The sequence below is a fragment of the Excalfactoria chinensis genome, chromosome 19, assembly GCF_039878825.1.
Source record: "Excalfactoria chinensis isolate bCotChi1 chromosome 19, bCotChi1.hap2, whole genome shotgun sequence".
Classification (NCBI taxonomy): Eukaryota; Metazoa; Chordata; class Aves; order Galliformes; family Phasianidae; genus Excalfactoria; species Excalfactoria chinensis.
This window is the reverse complement of record NC_092843.1, coordinates 2,350,310-2,372,823: the sequence shown is the minus strand read 5'-3', so window position 1 is coordinate 2,372,823 and position 22,514 is coordinate 2,350,310. Positions and strand designations below refer to the sequence as shown.

Below are 22,514 nucleotides of genomic sequence, written 5' to 3'. Positions count from 1 at the left end.
ACTTTTTGAACATCAGAAAATCTGACAAGAGTTCCTATCAAGAAAAAATGTTCAAAAGCATTAACAAAATTTGGAAGAAGTAGATGCTCACGGGTTGGAACTGTATCTTTAGTTACCTTATGAGGCTCACAACAAAGCTGTTTCAGTGGTTCTACCAAAGTGCTGAATTCCTGTAGCAGAGTACAATATGGAATGTCTAAAGTGCAAAAATCCAACAAGAAGATGACCTGAAGGAAAACAGAGCTGTCATTAAAACACACGTAACAGTAGCCACGCTACCCAGGTGTAGTACAGAACTCCAATATTCACTTACCAGCTGACGAGTTGCCATAGCAAATACAGAATTACTTATTTTTTCTACTATTGTTTTGCCACTATACTGGGATAAAAGTGACTGCAAAATCATTCTGATATTTGTCAGGAACTGGCCCACATCTAGAGAGAGGGAAAACAAAAAGAAACACAAATAACATAAACAAGAAGTGATTTCACACAGAATTCCAGACATGACATTTCCATTGAATACTTGGCCTGGAAAGATGCTGTAGTAGAACACCCCTATGTAATTTCTTTCTTTGAGCTATCACAAACACCTTGGAAAACACAGACTACAAAACAAATGAGTTTATCGAAATAAGGGACACATAAAAAAAGCCAAAGTGTTCAAATCAATGTCTGTAAAAGCTTTTTTTCTTCTTTCAACAGTTGAGTCTCCAAACATACCGGAGTGTTTTCTGAAGATTCTTCCAACATAATTTTATCAGTACACCTAAAATTCTTCATCATATCATAAGCATACAACCATACCATACTGCCAAAAATTCCTTCCACAAGGAGATTCCAGGCTCCTTGCTGGTGAACCCTTCCTATGCTATTTGTTAAATCACACTGAAAAACCCTGTGTTATGTCACCTTTAACCCTGTATTCAACCCCATCACTTACAGTTTTTTAGTATTTCTACAGCAAGATCCTTGGCTGTGCTATCGCTCCCCTTGAGCTGCAGGTAACACCATGAAAGGAGGCTGCCCTGAACAGACCAGAATAGGGAAGACAGGACCGTGCCACTCTCCTGCTGCGCAACATCCAGCATCATCATTTCACACTGTAAAGTAACAGAACAAATGGATATCTCTTCTGCTGCAGAATGACACACTGTGTATTAAGTTAGCCATGACTGACATTATCAGCCCACTCTTCCCAAATAAAGGATTAAACGCATCTGGCAAATAGCATCTATTATCACAAAGCTGTGTAACTCCATGAAGCAAGTAATGCACTTTGTTTTGATAAATCATAATTTTAGCTAGAAGCAGCTACACATGAATCACTCTATGTTCTCAGCACACTTTTCCTGCATATGTAAATTTACACCTCCATTTACACCTCCCCTAAATGCATGACCAATTCTAACCTCACAACATGGGATGACTCTTTACGCTCCCTAGCATTCATAGGATGACATATATTCTCTTAAATGATACCGAAAGCCACCCTTACCTTATTCATTACTTACCTTCCTATTATGAAATATTAATGCTGAAAGGAAAGCATTTCAGTCGGTTGGAAGACCTAACCCTACACACTTCAATAGACATTAATAGCTTTATCCAGAAGCATGAGAAAATACTTTCTTTAAGAACACATCATCTGCATGCAGCTTGAGTGTGAACACGGACAGAAATCCCAGCGAAGAAGTAGGAACAGTGCAAAAACTCTTACCTCTCTTGCTGCCACCAGTAGAAGGGTATCCATGACTGACAGCACTTCACTTATGTCAAAATTTGCAGAAACTCCCTTCTCTGGTAATAATAAGAGTCCACCTGGATCTTGATCACTACAAAACAAAGACCTTCTTACTCACCAAAAACAACACATAGATCCAAAATACAAATGTAATTATCCTTGTGATGAGGATTAACCTGGAGAGATCCTACCGAACCACTACTATTAAAAAAGAAGGTTCTCATGAAAAGGGTTCTCACAAATCCAAATTGATTAAATTGCCGTGATGAACAAAGAATCCAAACAGTCCCTTAAAAATCAATGAATAAATGATAGGTTAGCACAAAACCATGAGCAGCATTCTGTGATTTCAGCATCAACAGTTAGCTTGGATATTTTATATATATATTTTATATAGTTAATAAATATCACAACTGCAGTATTCTCCTTTCTAAAGCAAAGTCAGTCGACTATTTAGGATAATTATTTTCCATTTCATTAATAACAATTCCATTACATTTATAACAAGGATTGAATATGATTTTATTAACAAGTGAGAGGTATCATCATTATTTTCAGTTTCAAGACTCCTTACCTGAAGTGGGTACACAAGGATCTGAAGGCAAGATGTACAGATTGCTTATGTTCTTGCTCTGTGATGTTTTTCTAGAAGAAAAAGGTTTACTTTTATGATGTGTACCATATCCCTCCTCTATGAGGAAGAGTTATCATTTCTGTACTTCACTATTCATTTTTGGCAGCATAAAAGCAGAATAGCTACAAGGTGGGAGGACGGTAAAAAGAGGCAAAGGAAAAATCATTTTTAGTCCAATGGGACAAAGTATATACGTTATATGTGACAACAAGAGCCCAGATTGCTGCTTTCTTCATAAAGCAAACAGGCAGTAAACAACCTATTTCTCATTTGATAGTTTACCATCATGGCAAAGAGCTGGTTTCTCCTGGTTTGTCTGTCTGGGAAGAAGATTGCTGCGCCGCTGAGTAAGGTGTTCTTAACTTCCTGCTTCAGCATTTTAACTGGCATGAAGTTAGTGTCCTCCTTATCCACCACTGCTCATAAAAAAAGGAAAGAAAATGGTAAGTTTAAATTAGTATTTCATTAAACACATTTGATTCAACCGTGTTTTTAATGCTTTGCACAACTTCAAGTCTTCGCAATCTCATACTATACTCATAGAAGAAAATGAGCAAAAACATTTTGACTTCCATCAGAATGATTTCTCAAAGGAGATATTTACTTGTTGAATAAATTAATTCTAGGAACATTAAGGCTTGACAACCACCACAGCTAATAAAGCATTCAAGATGTGACAGATTCTTTGTCAACTTGTTTCTTTACCTTGCTTTTCAGGAGACTGTCAGCTAATTAGCAAAAAACACGTACTTAAATAAAGAGGGTTCAACCCTGTCTCCAATGAAATCTAGTGTGTAGTTACCACTCTTTTTACTGGCTCCAGACTCTTTCATGCTTATGTAAATGTTACAAGCTCCTTCTAAGAACATTTATATATGTTAATATACATATGCTTATATATATTTACTTCATATATGAAATATCTGAATTAAATGAACTTCAGTATCATTACAGCTGGATCAGGTGTGCTTATTATTACTTTGGATCATCATTACTCGATCATCATTACTTTGGATCAGGTGTGATCCAAAGTATCACACCCCCTCCTGGTTCTTTATGTCTTTAGAAATAAATGTATTTTCCCAAATTCTTACTATTTCAATACACTTGTAAGCCAGAAGAGTTGATATAGCCAATGTAAATTACCTTCACACAAGTGTCTGTAAAGATCTTCTGCAGCTTTTGCGTGACCAGGTGTTTTGCTCTGAAAAGTTTCTTGAGGTTTAGAAGTTTTATTGTCTTCAGTGAGTACAGAGAAACAGCTCTGGAGCAGCTGCAATAGTAGTGTTTGAGCAAAGATGCACTCTTCCCTTGGGCTGTAATAGAACATAAAACAAACAGAAGCAAAAACTAGAGAAGGAGAAGCTCTTTTAATACAAAGTAAATAATGCTATGATCTCAGATAGATACATGACAGCACAGCCAAAAAAAGTACAGCTATCAGCTAAATTTATCTACATCTCAATCTTCTCAGCAACATTATAGATAAAAACACATATGGCAGGAGAAAGATAACGTTATTTATGTGAACGATTTACTTGAGGGGAAAAAGAATAATTGTGTTTTAATTAAACACATACACAGTGCTTTGTCACACAACACAGATGCAACTTACTTTTGGTGAAGTTTATTGTAAAAGTTCCAGAACAGCTGTAAATCAAGGTCTGTGAAATCTAAATATGACTTGCATTTTAATCCACTCTCCTTCTGTTGAACCTTAAAAAGGCAAAGAAAATGCAGAATTTTAACTCCATGCGGAACACATTTACAAGAAGCAGATTTCCAAGCACTGGTGTTAACACAGCCTAGTTTGCTCTACTTTTGCATCTACCATGAGTCCCATTCTAAGTTTTCTCTCACATTCAGAGCTATTCTGATGATTTTGGCTACAACCTTCCCCTTCACGGAGCTACAAATTAGAGAATCTTTCCTCTTCCCATGTCTTTCTATTTCAAAATTGGTGCTCAAAGATGTTTTTTAATTCTCTTCAGGTACGCTTATCACCAGTAAACATCGGCAAACACAATATAAAGTCTTTTTCTAGAGACCATTTCTTCTTCCAAGGCATGGTTCTAATAATTATTACACCTCCATCTATTCATTAGCACTGTTAGCATAGCCTTATTACTTTCAGCAAGGAAAATACATGCTTAAACACAACAAAGAAGCAAAAATACCAGGTCCTGTGCAAGCTGCTGGATGAAATGAAGCGTCTTCAGGAGAAGAGTTGTGCCACAAACTGTCTCATCATCTGTCTTCTTGCACTGCAAGCAGTGCATGCTCCTGCTGGGTTCCTCTCGCACAGGCCGGAGATACCCAAGAACATTCAGGCCCTGCACTCCAAGCCGTTCTGCTGTGTCTTGTCTTGTGCACAGGAACTTAATCATTAAGTACTAGAAGGATGTAGAACACAGCACAAAGTTTGGTTTTAAAAGTTAAGATGAAACTTGGCTTTTACAAGGTATCAGTGCATATATGTAGAAGGTGGGTCAGGAGAGAGGCAAGCCTTGTTCCCTGATTAAAAATAATGAGCTTGGGATTCAGGCTAAGCTTGGAACCTCAAGAAGCCACAGTGATGGTTCTGTGACCTCTGCATGCATCTACAAAGTTGGTTAATTCACTATTATTTCCTGGGTTCTACAGTAGAAAAATCATCATCTGCATTTAAAAGCAAGAAGAGCATCAGCATGTCATATCTAAAAGACAGTTTAATGCATTACAGCTATAGTAAGATACAAAGTGTAATGCTGAGAGGAACATCAAGTCCTGTCATCCAAATGGCCTTTGTAATTCCACTCACTCAGAAGTCCTAGGGACTACATTACACAAACAACAACAGAACCTGTTAACAAGTGAGGATGACTTTAGAGAAGTCCTATCACTACCTCCATTAATTTCTACAGTCCAAAGAAAGTATGGGGAACTATTCTTACTCCAAAGTAAATGAAGCTGAAAAGCAAAGCTTCCTATGTAAACCATAGAACCCTTAGACTCTAAAACAGGACTTGAAGAAAGTGGTTCACGAAGAATAAATACTGTAACTATGCAGTTCTTAAGATATGAGGTATTTTAACTAAATATCTAGTTAAACAAATGTATGTCTATGTCATTAATGAACATATAATAATTGCACATTTTAATAAGTAGAATTAAATATAAAATAGGTAACTGAAAATAGTAAATTAAAGCAATAAGCACACTATTGCTCAAAAAACATCATAAAACTAGTTATCTGTACATTATCACAATTCTGCATTAACTTAAATCCTGAAGCACCATTTAACTATAGCTATATAGGTGTGCATACAGAGAAAAATAGTAACTCGGAGAATAAAAGTCAAACCATCCTTTCAGCAAGAAGCCATTTGGCTTTTACTCCAACTCAGAAGAGCTCACCTTGCACAGACAATTATGTTTAATTCATACATATAACAACAAAGCTCAGACAGGAACTTCTGCTCACTGTGAGCAGGTAATGGATTCTCATGGTTTCTTACTTGGGCAACTCTGCATTGCTGCATTTTGACATCCACCTCATCCCACTCTTCTTCCACTTCAAACCAGCCAATGGGATCATCATCTCCCAGCTCATCAGAGGAACTACTACTCCTATACACAGAAGAACAGATCAAAGTTGTAGATATGCCACCAAAATAGTGTTAGCACGTTATGGCTGCGAAGAGGAGAAAGAGGAAACAGAAACTTTTGCACCTAAAGAAATCTAAACAGGTTTTTAAATCAAGTGGTTGAAATCAACAGCAGTGTATGTATTTCCTCAAACACATCAAATTGAGGCTCATTAAGACCCCAAAATAATGTATCGTTAATAAGTCATTTGGAGCAATTCTCAGCAGCTCAAGTGTCATTGCAAAAAGATCTAATGTAACACTTATTTGGGACTGATCAGAGTGACCCTGTACCTGCTTTTCAAGAACTGTTTGAACTCCTTCAGCTTCCATTTGTCATAGCTTTCAAATCTTTTGAAGTGTTCCTCTGCATGGAACTTTTCTGAAGTGCTGTTGTAAGCAAACACCAGCCCACACTGCGCCCCAATGGCACCTCTTCGGACCTAAGGGAATACATCCAGAGCAATGTAGAAAGAAAACCTTTTGATAAAGTAAGGCATTGTTTTCACAGGAAAATAATAACCATTACAGAAAGCAACTAAATACTGACAATTCTGAGCTCTGGAATCATTTTTAACCTAAAGAAAAAGATCATGTTTTAGGAAAGTCTTATGGAAGTTCTTGTAATCCACTGAACCCCAAAATAAGGCTCACATATGTGTATGGTTAATGCTTGCTACAGTTACCACTCTGCGAGTACACTAAAAATGATATGTCCACATATTATGCCTCATTCTTATTTTGGTATACATTAAAAAAAATAATAATTGTATCCTAATGACAAAATTGAGTCTCTGGTCCAACCCCAGTTAGAATTTGCTTGCCAGAAGTCCATTCCTGCTTAATTCTCTTGGACACTGGAAAAATGCATCCATGTTCCAGCAATTTAATTATTCATTTGCCTTAAATAAAATCAGCTGTAGAAATCTCGCTGAAGTTTTCTTCTGGCCATGAGATTTAATCACAAGATCTTGTTTTTACATCAGATAAAACCACCCCTAATGCTCAAACTGCACCGATATCTCTGAAAAGATTTTGAAAAACCCCCCAGTCAATGTGAACTCACAAGCTGTACCTTGAAACTTCCAACTCAGAGTAGAAGAATTATGCTGAATATCAGGAACATGATCTAACAAATTCATGCACTGCCCCTAAAACTCACTGGCTTGAGAACAGTACAAGACACAGACAAAAGCTTGTGGCACCTTGAAATAACTTCAGATCTCTTTTTCCTCCAGCTCCCTGTGACTCATGCAAATGTAAAACTCCACAATAGAATGAATTTAAATTTACAGCTGATACAAAAAATTAATCTACCTCAACTCTACCATTAGGGGAAAAGAAAAAAACCTGTACCTTTATTCTAATTTGTGTCACTTGAAATGAAGATTCAGTTCCAGTAGAAAGAATGATACTTGCTCTGGTCTTCCCAGTTTCAGTAAGAAAACCTAAAGGAGCAATGAGAACAGAGTGAGGCTAGAAGGACTGCTATAAAACATCAGAAGACTGTCCACAATATAACTAAAGAAAATAAACTCAAACCATATGCACGAGTATCCAAAGGGGTAAAAAACGTAGTTAGAGTGTGCCAGATTTGCTGTCGTAACAGCTTTCGTTTACAAATAGCACCACATAAGACAGTACACAGAAAGGTTGTGGCATTTCAGTTCAAAAGGAGGCTGAAAACTACAAATCTCTTTCTCCCCAGTGTGTCCAGTACATAAGAACATCCTATAAAACATACTTGGAAGGAGAATTAATAGGTACGAGCAGTAAGAAGAAACGTCAGTGATTTGTTCCAAAGCTCTCCATCAATACTTGAGAAACCAGCAGTGAATGATTTATGACTTCAAGCCACAAAACGGGCCCTGGTGTCAATCTGTTGTGACAGCTTATTGCTTACTGCCATACAGTATCAATAATTCTCCCCAAAATGACACCATTTTTGTTACCGTTGTTTTGACAACAAAGTGGTTCCTGAGATACTCACTTTGCTGTAAAACAGATCTATATATCAGGGGTTTTTTTGTTTGTTTTTAAACAGATCTTCCGTACCACAAAACTACTGAGTAGTGCAACAGCACTTTGTTAACAGCCTGTACATCTGGTTGAAGTTCTGTATTTCAAGTGCAGGCTCTTACCATCCCCAGTCCATGGCTCTACAAGGAGGTTTTCGGGCCCTGATTTATCTTCTTTCCCTTTTACATCACACGCTTGCAAAGTTAGTCGTAATGGCTTTCCTAAACAAGAAAAAGATTGGGTTTATAAATACCTAAAACATAAAGCTGTATACATGCGTGTGTTTGCAAGAGAGGTAATATGCTGAGGCTAAGCACCCAAAAACACGTGTTAATGGAAGAATAAAAGGAAAATAAAATCTGCTGATTTAATACTATACAAACACTAACATCACCTCGGGAAAGGGGTCACACAGTTCATGTTCCCTCTCTCAAGATGATGCCACCTGGTTCAGTTCTTAGATCACAGCAAGCTTGCAAAATCATGAATTCTTGGGGTAGTTCACCTTTACAGGCTCTGCCCTCTTGGTAAGAGTCATTAACTAGGACAACTTACATAATTCCAAATGCCAGCAAGATAACAAGTAAAACAATTGAGAAAGCTGTACATTATCATAAGTACATACAGTAAAAAAATCCAACAATCATTCATTTACCATATTTATACAGCAGGTTCTGTCTAACTGTTGCCATAGAAGCGATAAGTGATGAAGCCTTGTATGGAGTGTCCAGATGATCAGTGATTGTACATAGGGAGCTTATCACTTTAGCAACACTCCCCCTGGCTAAGGCAAAGGCCAAGAGCGTAAGTTCAACGTCTGGAGTAGTACAACAACTGGGGAGAGGAAAGAAAAGCAGAGGAAAAAAAACAACTCAGGACAAGTGCAGCAAGCACAGTTTTAAGATGTGGTAACTGGTTTCTTATATGGTAACCTAATTGGAGAACTCTTTAAAGCACATAAGTATAAAATCCAGCAGCTCCGTGGCTTGTTAGAGTTGCTGCAATAAGCATCTGGTACTGTACAGAGAGTTCTGCAGATTAACAGAACACCCTGCTCTGTGCAGATCCAGTTGCCAGGAGGGAACCCAAGACCTGAATTTGTCCCTTTGGACACTCCAGTATCTCCCAGATGAGCAGTAAACACTGCCTGAATGGCCTGCACTGATGGACACTGCTTTCATGGACGTATGCTTTGCAGCAATCTCTGCAAATGAATGGTTTTCTCAAACAGCAAAATCCACATTCCCTTTAATATCAGGGCCCAGGCTAATCAGGAGCACCAGCTGAACTACTGTCAGCCAACAGCTATCTCAACTCTACTTCCTTTTCCCTATTATCAGCAGTCCTGCTAACGATTGCCCTCAGTGCTTCGTCACCATACAGGATCATGCAATCAGAAGCAGTCTTTGACCTTTGCAATTACCAGGAGCTGAATTTTCTTCTTGATCAAAGTCCCTCCAGCCCCATTTGAAGCCACTGCAAATCATCGTAACATTAAATTACGCTACATTTAAAACCAAAAGACAGCAGGACAGATGCTTGGCTTCTAACTAAATAATGCTCACACACAAAACCTAAGGCGTCACTTTCTCAAAACCTTTGAAGTTTCCAAGTCAGTAAAAAAGGAAAATAGCAGGTAAGAAAGAAATCAGACATTTCCTATACAAATTCTTCTAAACCATTTTCCATGTTGGTCAGAATACATTAAACACGATCTCACCTTGTTATTCTTATGAGGAAGCTGTCTACTTCTTGCAAAACATTTGGAGACAAGAAGTTGGAAAAATCTGTAGAGCTCGGTGTCAGAGACAGAGGTGGCATGTGCTGCAGGGCTCTCCTAGCAAGAAGGATGGAACATAACTTCAGAAAACCAGGCAATCAAAGAAAGCAGACATTTGGTTCTTCATGCTTTTTGGAAGTAGCTCCCTACAAGTAGCTTCTGAATGCAGGAAGAACCTATTTACACAGATAATCCGTTCAAAGTTAAAACAAAATTGCGCTGCAGCTGGGAAAAGTTCAGTTATTGTTGAGTAACCTTGAAGTATCAGTCTCAATCTCAGATTTAATGAGAAATAAAGCAAGGTGTTTTGAATTAAGTCTGTGACAGAATCAGAAATAGCCTGCTGTCTGAATATAACCTTTAAGTAGTTCTAGAATCGAGCAAGAGCCCGTTAACAAGGGGAAAACTGATTTAAAACTCTTCCAAAATGATTTGAACGTTATTTTTTTGTTCAATTTCCTAAGATAAAGTAATAACCCCTGAAAACTGGAGTTCCAACAGCTCGCATCAAAGCCCACCTAAGTTTGGTTTTTGACTTCAGAACTCCAAACACTGCTATGTTTGAATGCTTTATTTTTAAATAGCTGTTTTCAGGCCTCATTAGAAACGTAAGTCTTGAGCAGACAAATAACAAAGCTATAGCAAAACTGCAGGCCTTTGGCTTTAGCAAAGCTAAACTGTGTAGAAATGATGAACTATAGTCAAGTAACCACGAACACTCCTCAAATAGACATGAGCATATATAAAGTTTAAAAGTTTGCAATTAAAGATAGCATTAATGGACTTCAGCCTACAGTATTCATTAGCTAATGACAGCGGTGCTCTTAAACAGGGTGGTATCACGCTAACTAAGCTCTATAAAAGCTGACATGGGTGTGTAGAGATGTTATTACAATTCCAATCCTTCAAGTCATCGGGCAGAAGCGTTTGGCAGTCAAACAAGGAAACGTTACACAGAAAGCAGCCAATGACCACAAAGCATCTGCAGTAATATTGCATACACCCGGCTGTATTCCCCTGCAATGAACAGCAAGGCATTACAGAAGCAAAACTGGTGAAAAAGAAGCTAAATTAAGCTCCATTCATAAGTGGAAGTTGTCCCATATTTGTAATCAGTGAAGTTAAAAAAAGAGAGCTATTTAATTCTAGGCTCCCTGAAAACATTGCAAGGCAAAGATAAGTGAAACCCGTAATTTTTGGAGTCCAGTCAGTTGTGGCTTAACAATTGGACTAGCTGCAATACCGTACAAGAATGATATTTGTTCCGGTATGTGCAAGAGGATGAAGGTGAAACATAAAAATTTAAGCAATGTGGTAGATAAAGGGATGTTTAAATATCTTAATGGAGGGAGTGGAAATCAGTTACACAAGGCAAATCAGTTCACAGAAACTAGAAGTAGCCACAAAAACACAACCAGGAAGTTTGGTACTTACTGAGTATTTTGCAATATAGTGTGAACAAAGGCTGGATTGGTTTCCATGGAAGCTGTTACCAGAGAGGTCAGCAGAGACCAATACCAGATAGCTGAAGCATCGCAGACTGAGACGCCCACCTTCTTAACTCTTTGATAACCAACTGCCCTGAGTCCATGGATTCTAGTGTCACATCCATCACTAAGGCAACGCTTGATGTTTATCTGAACATCTGTCGAAGCAAAAAAAACAAAACATCTTTTCTATTTCTTCTCCTGGATGAGACTTAGAAGAATCCCAGTACTTAAAACAATTACTGCAACAACGCAGAGAAAACAGAGCAAACATAGCAGATTACTCTCACATAAGGACAACTAGCACATGTATGTTTCTTTGTAACTACAAACTCTATCATTTCATAAATTCAGCTTTTGAAATGGCTTATGTGATTCACTACTTCCTATAGAAATTAGAAGTTCAAGCTTAGAAAGAGATTAACTATTACTTCAGCAGTACTAATTGTACCTTTTTACTTACACACACAGGAAGTATCTTGGGTCAGGAGAGGATGGGGAAAGTAAGAAAAACGAATAAAGCCTAAGTGCAGGCTTTTAAAGTTCCATATAAAAGTGGGTAGAATTATAAAGTTTTTATCATTTTGTAAGGATAACATCCTCTTAGTTACTCATGAGGAACAATACTTGTGGCCTGCCTCTGTGACAGTGAAACTTTGTCATACTGAAAAGCATCCGAGGTGAAGGAACAAAACTTCTGAGGCTTCCCAAACCATCTTAAGAAGGAGCAGCTTTTTCTCTGGTTGCTTAGGATGCAGCAACCACAGATCCACTGTTCTTAAAAATAACACTGCTTAGAAATCCTCAGCATAAAACCTGCTCTGCAAAAATCATCTGACTGACTCTTCAGATACAAAAAAAATAGCCTGCCAGATACAGTTTTCTCTGCTAAGATATCATTATCTAACATATGCTTTCCCTCTGCAAGCAAAGATATTTTAACACTGCCTGATGTCGTCAAACATAAAGGCTGAAGCTGCGTTTTCATCATTCTAGCTCTTCAACCCTTAACCCCAGCTACAGACACCACAAGAAGGACTCAAAGACTCTCTTAGAGCCTAGAAATTAAACTACAATTAGAACAATTTATCTGCCTCAACAGCAAGGTCAACAGTTTCTGCTCTAATAACTGACATTGCAACACATCACTCTACGACCTACCCAAACTTTCACCTTCAGGAAAAGCAACAGAACAATATACCAATGGTATCTTTATTGACTCACACATCTGACTAATGTTAGCGTTTTCCAACAGTGTTACGTAGCCAGTGATATTGCTTGGAATGTGAACGTCTCGGACCTCCTGGAGACTGCTGGCATTCCTTCCCACTGCCACTGTCACTTGCTGTGGCATGTAGCTCTGGTCATTGGCTGCCACCGCAATAGACAGATGTCTCAGAACAACATCTGGTTTCATCTTTAAACTGCAAAGCAATGAAAAAAATATTTATTGAAATAGAAGATTCAACAAGAGTTGCACTTTTAGCGAAGCCTCACCCAGTTTCCAGTTTTATAGGAAAGCTGGGGACGGAATTTTTACAAGGGCACGTAGCGAGAGAACAAGGGGTAATGGCTATAAACTGGAAGAGGGTAGATTAGGAAGCAATCCTTCACTGTGAGGGTGGTGAGACACTGGAACAGGTTGCCCAGAGAGGCTGTGGGTGCCTCCTCCCTGCAGGAGTTCAAGGCCATGCCAGATGGGGCAGTGAGCAGCCTGGTGTAGTGGGAGGTGTCCCTGCCCACAGCAGGGGTTTGGAACGAGATGATCCTTCAGGTCCATTTCAATCCAAACCATTCTATGATTCTACAGTCTACCAGAAATCACCGTTTGTTCCGAGGAGAAATAACTGCCTATGTGGTGGCAAAGCACTTCAATTCCTGCACTAACCACAGCATCTCTAACATGGGTTGGAAAGTTAGCTAAAGAAGCACACGCATCAACACAAAAGATGCATGGCCTTTACAAGCCACATTAGGCCATTAAGCTTCACAATACAAGCTTTCAAATAGAGTCACCTGCCACTCAGTAATTCCAGCACCTTCAGCCTCACCCCACTGGCTGTAAGACCAAAGAACTGACAAACCTGAGGCTCAGCTGCATGCTGCTGGGGCACTCACCGTATCCAATGGGAGCGAGCACTGCCGTCAGACTGCCAGAAGGACGTCGTTTCCCCATTTGTCATCTTGTCAATATCAGCAGAATTGGATGAGGTTTCTATGTGAGTATAGCACTTTGTGACAGACTTCAGCTTGTCCGACTCCTCGTTACCATTCAAGTCACTGGGGTATTCTGGGGGAAAAGAATAAGAAATAACCCTCTTTCTTTTGCTCATTTTTACAAACTGCTTTACTCTTATTACAATCTCACGTAACTTAACTTGTTGGCACAGAACAAAGTTCCTGGAGAAGAGTTCCTGACAGAAAATAAAGTGCAGCAGAGTTTTGTTGCAGATGAAGTCACAATAATCATAATCTACCACTTGAAGTATGAAAATACCAACCATAACTGCGTCCAGCAGCCTCCTTCACCCATTGGTCCCATCACTACTTTAGTAGTTTTATGCCCAAGTACAAAAATATAATGGGAGAAAGTAACATACGATGGAGAAAACCTCAATCCAGCTATGCCAGAGAACAGACAAAACCAACTGTTTCCCTAAATAACTTGATCCATTTCAATAAAGATCAACTTCATTAAATGTCACGCCTGTCAAAGATTAAAGGAAGCATTTCCACTTGTCTGGAAACACTCCTTCAAGCTGTGGTTACACAGCCATTCTGGAAAGGAAAAAAATAGGGGGAAAAAACCCCACGACAAACCTTTCTCTTTTAGGAGAAGTCGATCTAAGGAATCCTTCAGAACAGAAGACCGCATCATGCAGATGTTGTTGAAGTATTCCAGCACTGGGTATGGGATGGCAGTACTGGAAATTCGATTCCGGTGCAAGAACTTCAGGATCATTGAAGCATGAAGGCCAAGGCGCTCTTTAGACTCGGAAAATATATCTATAAAACCTAGAAAGAGACATTATTCCTTTCTTTATTGCAGCACCTGACTTGAGCGAGCCCACATTGTTCTCCTCTATAAATGCTCATTAAGCACAAAAGCCAATATGGGAACTATATTCCACCATACGAAGTAACTACAGCAGGGCTGTGGAAAGGTCAAACAAATAACCTGTGAGTTACTTGAGATGTCCAAAAGAGCTCAGAACAATCACCAGGTATCTTAGTTCTTAGGCATACTCTGCAGTCCAGAAGTTCAAAACCCTTATCCTCATTATCAAGGTGAAACAGACCTGCTTGGCCTAGAGCTGGTGTTCTCACATCACTCACCTGGAGCTAAACTAGGCATCTCCCTTTGGACCTGTGGATCATTCCCAAAGAGGTGCCTAATGCTTTCCACCATCTACATAAGAGACTTCAGCTTCAGTGGCATTCTGCACCACAACACACTTAGATGTATCAAACAATACTCCCTAAGTACTTCCTGATGGCTTATCTGTTAGTCAGTTCTAACACTTCTTGCCCAATCCTCTAAGGAAAATCCCCTTTAGCCACTTATCATTAAAAGCTCGGGAGGAAAGACAGCAACTGATCCTTATCCCAGAACACACATTCCAAAAACTGCCATTTTCCAAAATAAAAGCTACCAAATTCCAAATAAGTTTCGGTGGGACTCCAAGACCTAAATAACGAGTGTGACTCACCACCTCAAGCAGACTCAGCAGAGGATTTATTCTCCTAGCTATCAAGTATAAGACTGTGTCTGCTTTACCAAAACTCTGCAAGAAACTTTGTTCTGTCTCTAAGAAAAACGAAACGAGGATAACAACCAGACAGAGAAAACATTGGTCACTTATTGAAGTGTTTTAGCTGAACGTCATTATGGGAGTGCAGTGAGAACAGCTTGGAGTAGAGGCTTGAGAAGATTAGGACAGGAAACGCTACCAAAGCAGGACACTGAAGCAGCGCTCCTTACACAGGGCAGGACTTGGGAAACCATTTGTTCCCTGCTTCCCCCATACCTGGAACGAGTGAACAAGCCTGCAGTTGCCTGATGACATGGCTCAGCTCCCCTTGAAGATTAGCTCCACTGGAATTCTTCAGAGCCTCCAGCATATTCTCCACATCTACGGTGCCATCTCCTTCAGCATCAAATTGTGCAAAAGCCTGACAAGGAGGAAAAAAAAAGAACCTTTATTTCAGCATCTCTGCTTCAACATATTTCATGTAAACCTTAGTTATAATGGAACATTACAATGTCATTAAACCAAAAAGGTCTGTTTCCAGCAGCACTGAATTTATGACAACAGCAAGCATAGCCTGGTTGAAATCTGCAGTCTTCTGCAGGTTTTAAGGCATTTGCATTGCATTCCTATTAAAGCCAACCATAGCTACACTTAGGTGGAGACAGCACATCATCCATACCAGTGAATCAGCACTATCCATCCACCCAACATCTGCAACTGCAAAGAAGGTGCTCATGAAAGAACGTGAAAAACCCTCTTCCATTAAATGGCAAGTTTGTTCTAAAAGCACTACAATGCATCACTCATTAGGGCCGCATCCTTTCAGGTTTTACGTATTTCTAGACTAGCTATTAGGAAGATATTCTTTACTGTGATGGTGGTGATGCACTGGCACGGGTTGCCCAGAGGCTGTGGATGCCCCCTCCCTGGAAGCACCCAAGGCCAGGCTGGATGGGGCTGTGGGCAACCTGGTGTAATGGGAGGTGTTCCTGCCTATAGCAGGGGAGCTTAATGGTTCTTTCCAACCCATTCTATGATCCCATGATATTTCCTTTATCTAAAAAAGAAAAATACTCAGAACTACATTTTTTGACGTTTGTTCCCTTCCATCATCTGCCCTTCTGCACTGAACTCCAGTTTCAAACAGTTTACCAAAGTATTTATGGAAAGAATGAAACCAGGTAGAAATTTTCTTCCTGAAGCGAAACACTGCCAGATTTCTTTATTTTTTACCCTAGTATAAACGTATCCCACACTCAGCTACAGCAGCACACCACCCAGCAGCCCACATACCCAACAAGCACACAGCTCAGGAAGAAGCCCACACTCGAGACTCGTTTGGTCCTGATTCTCAAACCCAATGTACCATTATAAAAGCAATATCCTAGAGAGAAACAATCTGAGATGACTCGATTAAAATAACCTGCCAATTAACCGTGGCATAATTACAGCACCGAATGAGAGCAAAGTCCTCAGAAGGCACCCGAGCTGAAGCACGACGTCTGAGCTGGCTGAAGCTGTGGTGGCAGTTGTGCGGAGCTGAAGCTGGGCTCAGCAGGTCCACGTGTGAGCTCACAGCTGAGTTCTGCTGGCAGCTCCACTGCGTGCTCCTCACAGCATACATGGCAGCTGCCGGGCAGGGGAAGCTCCCCAAGCAGAGCTCAGGCCTTTGCTTGAGGACAATAGAGGGAATTCGTTTTAACAAACAGATCCAGTGCCAAAACAAATGAAGGCACAGCTCTGCACCAAGCTACATGACTTTTCCTGCCCTGTCTGGGGTCACACTGTATAATCACTAACCCATGAAGCAAGCAAGCTCTGGGATGCTACCAGTGAGAATCAGCATTGCATGGGATAAGGCTGGGGCTGCCAAGCACTGCTTTAAGCCAACATCTGACACCTGCATGCATGTAGAGATTACCACATTGACGCTTTCTCTGCATGTTAATGCAGCTTTCCTTTTTAAACCCTTCCTCTGACCTCAGCAGATCTATCATCTCAGCGACCCCAAAAGTCTACAGCTATTTCTGTCTGCTCAGTGTAACTTCAGTGCTGTTTGAGCATTAAGCATTGGCAGTTTCCTCTGCCACACTGCTGTGCACAGGGCGGTACCAACCTTAAGAAAGGATTAATCTAACTAGCCAATAGACAGAGGTTCCTTTTGCCCATAAAGCATTTAACAAGTGTGTTCCCCAGCCTGAGAGCAGAACAACTTAATGGGAGGTGAGAAGTTAATGTGTGCCAGGTAGAACTCTTTAAGTGCCACAAAGTGGAAACCTCCTGTCACCCACAAACACCTCAATGTCAGAAGGCAGATCCTGGCCACCTCACATCCTGCAGGAACAATGAATGAAGGTTTCCCACACACATCCCAACATCCCCACACGGCAGCAGCACAGCCAAGCTGTGACCACAGCCCCGTCCCAGCACAAATCCTATGACAGGCTTGTTCCTCATTTCCTACAATGTGCAAAATAAACCACGCTTGTCATGCAGAGGAAGATGTGGAATTGCAATCCCCAAAGTAATTCTTCAGCCTGCAAAACTCGGTCGCTTGTATTGACAGAGAGAATCCCAGTGTACTGATATCACTCTCTGACTTGTGAGAGATTAATAAGTGTTGGTTATTGGCTCTTGGGAAGAAATTGGACTTGGCACTGAGGTTAGTGGGCACAGTGGGGATGGGTTGATGGTCGGACTCAGTGATTTTAGTGGTATTCTCCAGCCTTAATGATTTATGATCCTAGGGGTAAATCCAGAGGCAGCATTCCAGCTGTGTGAAGCAGCCTGGAACCAACACACGGCCTGTATGACAGCACCAACCTCCTCCCGGCTCCCAGCGGCTGGTTACTATGTCAGCACTGACTCATTTCTAGGAGCACACATGCAACTCAAAGGTCAGCTTCCCGACTTATCCTGCCACTCGGGAGCCATAGAAAGGCTGAAGGGAGACACCGGGGAGGCCGGGCACTGCCTGAGCAAACAGCTTTGGCCACAGCCAAAGGCATTCTGGGGTCCAGCTCTAGAGCGGGGCACAAAGAGCAGCGCTGCAGTTTGTGCTCCGGGTTCCAGCTCCTCTGCAGAACTGAAAGGAAACCGTGCTCCCTCCTACCACTGAGGCCTCAACCCTCCTTCCCTACCCAGCTCGCACAGACACCCACCGCGCACCGGGATGCCACAGGATGAGTGCTGGGCGGCTTCACTGCCGGTTTGAGAGAGAAACAATAAAACCAAGCACGGCAAACTCCCATTACAGCCATCCCAGAGGAGCTGCCCGCAGCTGCGCCTCGCACTGACGGCCCCGACGGGGCAGACATCGCACCGGGCCGCTCCTTCTCGTGGTTACCGGGCACCACCGCAGCCGCTCCCTGCGCTGCCGCTCGGCTCTGTCCCTTCCGGGCCGCGGCTGCGGGCGGGGCCGGCCGCGCTCAGGAGGCCGCCGGGCGCTGCCCCTGTCCCCGCTCCGCTCTCGCTCCGCTCTCACTCACCTCCTCGCTCTCGCCGCGGGATCCTGCCGTCAGCCGGGACACGCTCTCCAGCACCTCGCAGAACTGCTCCAGGCTCACGGCCTCGTCGCCGCGGCTCAGCCGCTCCTCCAACCAACGCACCAGGGCGCCGTGATGCCGCGACACCAACGACTCCGGCAGCGCCGCTTCCCTCAGCCGCGCCGTGGCCTCGCGCAGCCGGGCCTGCTCCAGCAGCACCTCCGCGGGCGGCAGCGGCGGGGCCGGGCTGGCGGCCGGGAACGGATCTCCGGGCTGAGCCGCCGCCTCCACGCCTTCCTCGGCTCCTTCCTCCTCCTCCTCGCTGCTGCGACTCGCCGCCGTCCCCATGAGCGCGGAGCTGCGGCCGGACGCCGGGCGAGACCCGCTGTGCGCTCCGGCTCCTTCCTCCTCCCTCCGCCTCCGCCCGGCCCGGCTTAGTCAGCAGCTTCCCGCCCGCAGCACCTGTCAGCGCCCGGCCGGCGGCCGCCGCGCCACACTGCCGCCAAGCGACGCCCGGCCCCGCGAAGCCCCGCCCCTCCCTTTTACGACGCCCGCCGTAAAGCGGCGCGGAGCTGTACGCGTCTCTCCCGCCACGCTGCCGTCAAGCGCCGCGCTGTCGCGAAACCGTCGTAAAAAAAAAAAAACAACGCGGCGGCGCCATGCGGCGGGGTGCGGTAGTGGTTTCCGTGCTGTGCCTCGGCGTCGCCTGGCTGCTGGGCCGCGGGTTCGATCCCCGCTCCTGGCTGCAGCCCCGGGGCCGCCTGCTGAGCGCTGCCGAGCTGGGGCGGCACCGCGGGTCGCCTGGAGACCCCGGCCTCTACCTCGCCCTTCTGGGCCGCGTCTTCGATGTGCAGCCCGGCAGCAGGCACTACGGCCCTGGCGGGGCCTACAGCGGCCTGGCAGGTGAGTGGGCGAGGTGTCAGGAGCCTGAGGTTGAGGCGCTGAGGGGTCTCTGGGGGCACCCTGGGGTCTGAGAGGGGTGACGGGCCCTTTGTCTGCCACAGGGAGAGATGCCAGCAGAGCGTTTGCAACTGGAGACTTCACCCCGTCAGGGCTGGTGGATGATGTGTCTGCGTTGTCGCCTGCAGAGATGCTCACCATCCAGAGCTGGCTGGCCTTCTATAGCACCAACTATGCCTATGTGGGTAAGTGGCTGCCGTGTGTGTTACTGTGGGTATGTACTATGTGGGTATGTACTATGTGGGTATGTACTATGTGGATATATACTATGTGGGTATGTACTATGAGGGTATGGATGCTGAGTGTAAGTCCTAGAGCTGAGCGTTACAGGATCAGAGTCGTAGGGGTTGGAAACGATCTCTGGCAATAATCAAATCCACGCCCCAGCTAAAGCAGGTTCCCTGCAGTAGGTTACACAGGAAAGCATCCAGGCAGGTCGTGAATATCTCTAGAAAAGGAGACTCTGCCGCGTCTCTGGGCAGCCTGCTCCTGGCTTGGAAATAACGCAGTCTTAATTGATCTTCTTCTCTCCAAGGGAAGCTGGTGGGCAGATTCTATGATGAAAATGGGGCACCGACAGAGGCCTTAAGGCAGGCTGAGGCTGCGATCGAGGAAGGGCTGAAGTTCAAAGCAGAAAGCGATCAGTGGAAGGAGCAGTTTCCACCCTGTAACTCTGAGTGGAGCTCTGCCAAGGGCAGCCGGTTCTGGTGCTCCAAGCAGAGGTAAGTACTGCTTTCCTGCGGTCATACTTGGGCCCTTTGGAGTAGGGCATTTCTGCTCCTCTGTTTGAGCAGACACAGTCCCTTCTGTCTGCATTCTTGAGGCTGTGCCTTAAGCCAGCCCACCAGGAGCACCACCAACACCTTCCTCCACTGCACCAGGTTTAGCTGTTGCTGTGTGAATTAGTTCCCTCTGCTGGTTCAGCCACGGCTAATAGACTCCATACAGCCTGCAGGAGCACGCTGGGATGGTAACTGTCTTCCAGTGGGAGGCAGCAGAGGGGGAGTTCTCTCTTCAAACCGCACAAAAATAAGTTTGATCTTTGAACAGCCGTTTCCTACTTACTCTATTTAGTTACGTACCTCTCTGGGATTAGGGACCACTTTGTTTAAAGCTGAAACCATGTCACAGAGTGCACTGGGAAATGTTTGGGTAAGGCATGCCAGCATTGTGCACCTTGCTTGTGCTCCTATGTGAGAATGAGCTTGTTTGCAGGCTGGGTGTTATGTGGTAGTCTCTCATGTACGAGTTTACAGGCTTAATAAAAGACAGTAGGTAGGGGAACAGACGGGACTTGGCCCATAAAGAGACACTGTGAAATACATGGAGACCTTTATTTTTCTTTGCTTTCGCCCTAGTTCTCGATATCACTGTTCACAGAAGACAACAGGAACTCATCTGTGAGCTATTAGCTACCCCAAAAAAGGCATTTTTCCATTAGCCGCTCTGTGCTACATACAGCCACGATTCCTTTTCCCTTAATAGAAGCAGCAGAAGTTGGTTGCTCTCAGATGGGTCAGGGCATGTAGCTGCGCTGGTAAAACCAAGTTCAAGCCACAGGTTTCAGCTGATCAGTCGGCATCAGAAGGCAGTGGGATGTTGGGAGCAAAGTCTGTCTCAGTAACACGCGCCGTTACTGTTCTGTACCTGGTGATTCTGTATTCTTCAGAAGCGTTTCATGGCTCTGAATTCAGTGTTTGAATTGTAATTCATTTAAATTCTCCATTCTTAGTGGGGGAGTGAACAGAGACTGGACTGGTGTGCCCCGGAAGCTGTACAGGCCTGGCTCGAGGGGAAGCCACTGTGTGTGTGTGAGAACCAGCGGCCCCCCTTGGGGACATCAGGGCTCAGCCCAGCACAGCGACAGAGGTGACCTGGATAACCCCCACCTGCAGGAATACGACGGCTGCCACCCGCAGGCTGAGCAGTGCATCCTCAGCACGTGACACTGAGCTGAGGCAGCCAGAAGGGCTCAGTGACTCGCTGTGCTTAGGTGAGCAATTCCAGCTGCGTTGTCTCCCATTTGTTTGTGCAAAGGGAGCGACGGCAGTTCCACGTTCTGTGACTTTTAACATGTGGAGATGGAAGAAGATGAAACAAACACTCCAGCCAAGTGATAATTACTGGCTAAGAAAGCGGCAGTTTTTCTTAGTGCTTCTTACCTCACAGTATTTGTACAGCTGGTGACAGACTGTAAGATGCACAGCCTGAGCTCTACTTCAAAATGTGTTTCTTGTACAGTCAGGAAATGTTTCTGTGCTCGGTGGTGTGTTGTGCTTTAAGGCAGCAAGCCAGAATTGCAGCAGCATTGCTGACTTCAGTTTATGCACAGTCCTCCAGAGTCACCTGGTCTGCTTATTGCTGCTGCTCCTTCCCAGGCAACTGCTTTGCTCTGAAGAGCGTAAAGGCAGCAGGGAGAAGCCTGACTTTCTCCTACAGCTGCATCCAGAAACTCGTGCAGTTCATACACAAGCTCTGCTTATCAGATCCATGGAAGGCAAAGGTCAGAGCTGCATTTCCTTATTTCATGTTTGTATTAGATACTGAGCATAGAAGATAGTGGACGCCGCCTATGAGGATTGCTGCTTGGAGTTAACCTCACCATCCTTGTTTGTGATTCACTACTTTAAAGCTGCCCAGCCCTGCAGCCTGAACTAGGCGATAATAAAATCTAGATACACAATGACCATCCTGATATAATTTGCCTGTTTCCATTCTGGTTCATTATCTCCCATTTGTTATGTGTCCATCAGACTATAACCTTGATACACCCTCACAAAGCCCAGCTCACTTGAAGAGGATTCATGTGCTTTATTACAGCTGTCATCATCCATTCCATTTTGTAAGTCCCGGAAGAGCAAAGCAAATCTTAGCACTTTTAGGGCTGAAAAGGACCAAGGGGGCTGTGGGCTGTGAATGCAGGCTGTGGGGAGGCAGCTGCAGTCGTTCCTAGAGGCTACTATGAGAACGGGTTACTGGAGCAGCTGCAGCCTCGGGAGGCACCTGGATTAACTACAGCCCAGCAAT

General features: G+C 43.5%; 2 protein-coding genes across 2 annotated transcripts in view; one reads left to right on the top strand and one right to left on the bottom strand.

Moving 5' to 3' along the window:
• ZZEF1 (zinc finger ZZ-type and EF-hand domain containing 1) overlaps positions 1-19,052 on the bottom strand; it is a 48,588-nt gene extending 29,536 nt beyond the window's left edge. The window contains exons 1-21 of the mRNA XM_072353443.1: positions 18,531-19,052; positions 15,319-15,463; positions 14,111-14,305; positions 13,409-13,580; positions 12,515-12,714; positions 11,238-11,448; positions 9,744-9,860; positions 8,679-8,857; positions 8,146-8,244; positions 7,361-7,452; positions 6,299-6,447; positions 5,876-5,987; positions 4,556-4,771; positions 3,994-4,094; positions 3,525-3,694; positions 2,661-2,794; positions 2,319-2,389; positions 1,721-1,835; positions 944-1,103; positions 314-435; positions 117-227 (exon numbers count right to left, since the gene is read on the bottom strand). Coding sequence (XP_072209544.1) covers positions 117-227; positions 314-435; positions 944-1,103; positions 1,721-1,835; positions 2,319-2,389; positions 2,661-2,794; positions 3,525-3,694; positions 3,994-4,094; positions 4,556-4,771; positions 5,876-5,987; positions 6,299-6,447; positions 7,361-7,452; positions 8,146-8,244; positions 8,679-8,857; positions 9,744-9,860; positions 11,238-11,448; positions 12,515-12,714; positions 13,409-13,580; positions 14,111-14,305; positions 15,319-15,463; positions 18,531-18,875 — 3,216 coding nt within the window. The 5' untranslated portion in view covers positions 18,876-19,052. The remainder of the gene's footprint in view (positions 1-116; positions 228-313; positions 436-943; positions 1,104-1,720; positions 1,836-2,318; positions 2,390-2,660; positions 2,795-3,524; positions 3,695-3,993; positions 4,095-4,555; positions 4,772-5,875; positions 5,988-6,298; positions 6,448-7,360; positions 7,453-8,145; positions 8,245-8,678; positions 8,858-9,743; positions 9,861-11,237; positions 11,449-12,514; positions 12,715-13,408; positions 13,581-14,110; positions 14,306-15,318; positions 15,464-18,530) is intronic.
• Positions 19,053-19,147: 95 nt separating this feature from the next.
• CYB5D2 (cytochrome b5 domain containing 2) lies at positions 19,148-22,194 on the top strand. The gene is made up of 5 exons (XM_072353602.1): positions 19,148-19,430; positions 19,532-19,672; positions 20,023-20,209; positions 21,220-21,480; positions 22,028-22,194. Exons 1-4 carry the CDS (start codon positions 19,187-19,189, stop codon positions 21,431-21,433), a joined length of 786 nt encoding a protein of 261 aa, XP_072209703.1. The 5' UTR covers positions 19,148-19,186; the 3' UTR covers positions 21,434-21,480; positions 22,028-22,194.
• The last annotated feature ends 320 nt before the right edge of the window (positions 22,195-22,514 follow it).

What these genes read in the sequence shown, in the direction of transcription:
- CYB5D2 (XM_072353602.1), top strand. Translation starts at nt 19,187, where the DNA reads ATGCGGCGGGGTGCGGTAGTGGTTTCCGTGCTGTGCCTCGGCGTCGCC. An exon ending in CACCAACTATGCCTATGTGG is followed by an intron (nt 19,673 to 20,022) that starts GTAAGTGGCTGC and finishes CTTCTCTCCAAG; the next exon opens with GGAAGCTGGTGGGCAGATTC. An exon ending in TTCTGGTGCTCCAAGCAGAG is followed by an intron (nt 20,210 to 21,219) that starts GTAAGTACTGCT and finishes CTCCATTCTTAG; the next exon opens with TGGGGGAGTGAACAGAGACT.